The sequence below is a fragment of the Atta colombica genome, unplaced genomic scaffold, assembly GCF_001594045.1.
Source record: "Atta colombica isolate Treedump-2 unplaced genomic scaffold, Acol1.0 scaffold311, whole genome shotgun sequence".
NCBI lineage: Eukaryota > Metazoa > Arthropoda > Insecta > Hymenoptera > Formicidae > Atta > Atta colombica.
This window is the reverse complement of record NW_017259417.1, coordinates 302,888-304,154: the sequence shown is the minus strand read 5'-3', so window position 1 is coordinate 304,154 and position 1,267 is coordinate 302,888. Positions and strand designations below refer to the sequence as shown.

Here is a 1,267-nt window from a genome sequence, read left to right as displayed (position 1 = left end):
TATATATGTATATATACAGCTGTAAGTTAATATCTTGGTTGCATACCACGAACGAGATCCACATCAATCAGTTCTGTCTTGAGTTTTGTTGTCCTCATTGGAACATGTGTAAGTCCATCAAGAATATGTTGTTCTATGGTTCTCTCCCATTGTTGCTTATCATATGTTCCAATCTTTTTTTGATACCTGAAAAAATTTACTTATTATTCTAGTTATCATTCCTGTCTGTATTTCTCTGTCGTTGTTACTTTCCAGTCAATATTAACATCCAAATTAAATTTCCCAATTCGGGAAATCATATTTTGTTGATAAATATCAAATTTTAAGATAATAAAACAAATTTGATATGATCAATTTCTTACCAATGCACCAGTTCGTTGAGACCCATATGGATCAAACGCATTAGCATATGCAGCTTGCAACAATGCTTTTTGATTGCAATGAAAATACAACAGCTCACGAAAAAATGGAATACTACAACTTTTCGCAAATTCTTTACACGGACAGTTACAAAACAGTCAAAGATGATATCGTCATATCACATATTGCATCGCATCCAAGTGTGTCGAAATTTTCATGCTTATTCAGCATTCGTCAACAAATAGAATGATCTTTTTAATTTCGCATCATCATCTTAGACAAGTCGAACTTGATACTAAGATAGAACGATTTGTCGCACAACAAAGCACAATTCATGAAACCTATGTGGACGGAATATACATCGAAGTATTTATAATCGCCCGATTTGGATCCTAGACATTACCAGACATTCTAAACGAAGGACAAAGGTGGCGATATCGTTATCGCGATTCGTGGTTTCCTTTGAATGAACACTATGGAGTAATTTTAGGTGGCGGCACCGACAATATTTGTAGTCTGTAGGCAAAGAGAAATCTTTCTCTCTGGTAGGTCACTGACAGATGCTGGCAGAATCAAATAATATCCGGACTATTTTGTTAATATGAATAAAATTGTTAGTTTTTGGTTGTTTAACATAAAAAAACAGGACAACAAATTAAATTGTTCTTAAATGATTCTGCCGGTTGAATTAATTACTGCGGAATTTAATCGAAATTCTATGTCTGCTTTTATACATGCATAATATTTCTTATATTTGAAACGACAGTATATTTGAATCAATACTAATAGAATCATAGGGCGTTGAAAAGGGAAAGAAAATCTGAGAATTGATCAAATTCTGATTAATTTTATATCCATTTCTTCTAATATAATAGATTAATTTTAATCAACTTTAATACTCTCGGTT

The 1,267-nt window shown here is 32.4% G+C and overlaps 1 protein-coding gene across 1 annotated transcript in view; it reads right to left on the bottom strand.

The window, feature by feature from the left end:
• Positions 1-680, bottom strand: part of LOC108690325 (putative homeodomain transcription factor) — a 6,178-nt gene extending 5,498 nt beyond the window's left edge. The window contains exons 1-2 of the mRNA XM_018197558.1: positions 363-680; positions 47-186 (exon numbers count right to left, since the gene is read on the bottom strand). Coding sequence (XP_018053047.1) covers positions 47-186; positions 363-409 — 187 coding nt within the window. The 5' untranslated portion in view covers positions 410-680. The remainder of the gene's footprint in view (positions 1-46; positions 187-362) is intronic.
• Positions 681-1,267: the final 587 nt, after the last annotated feature.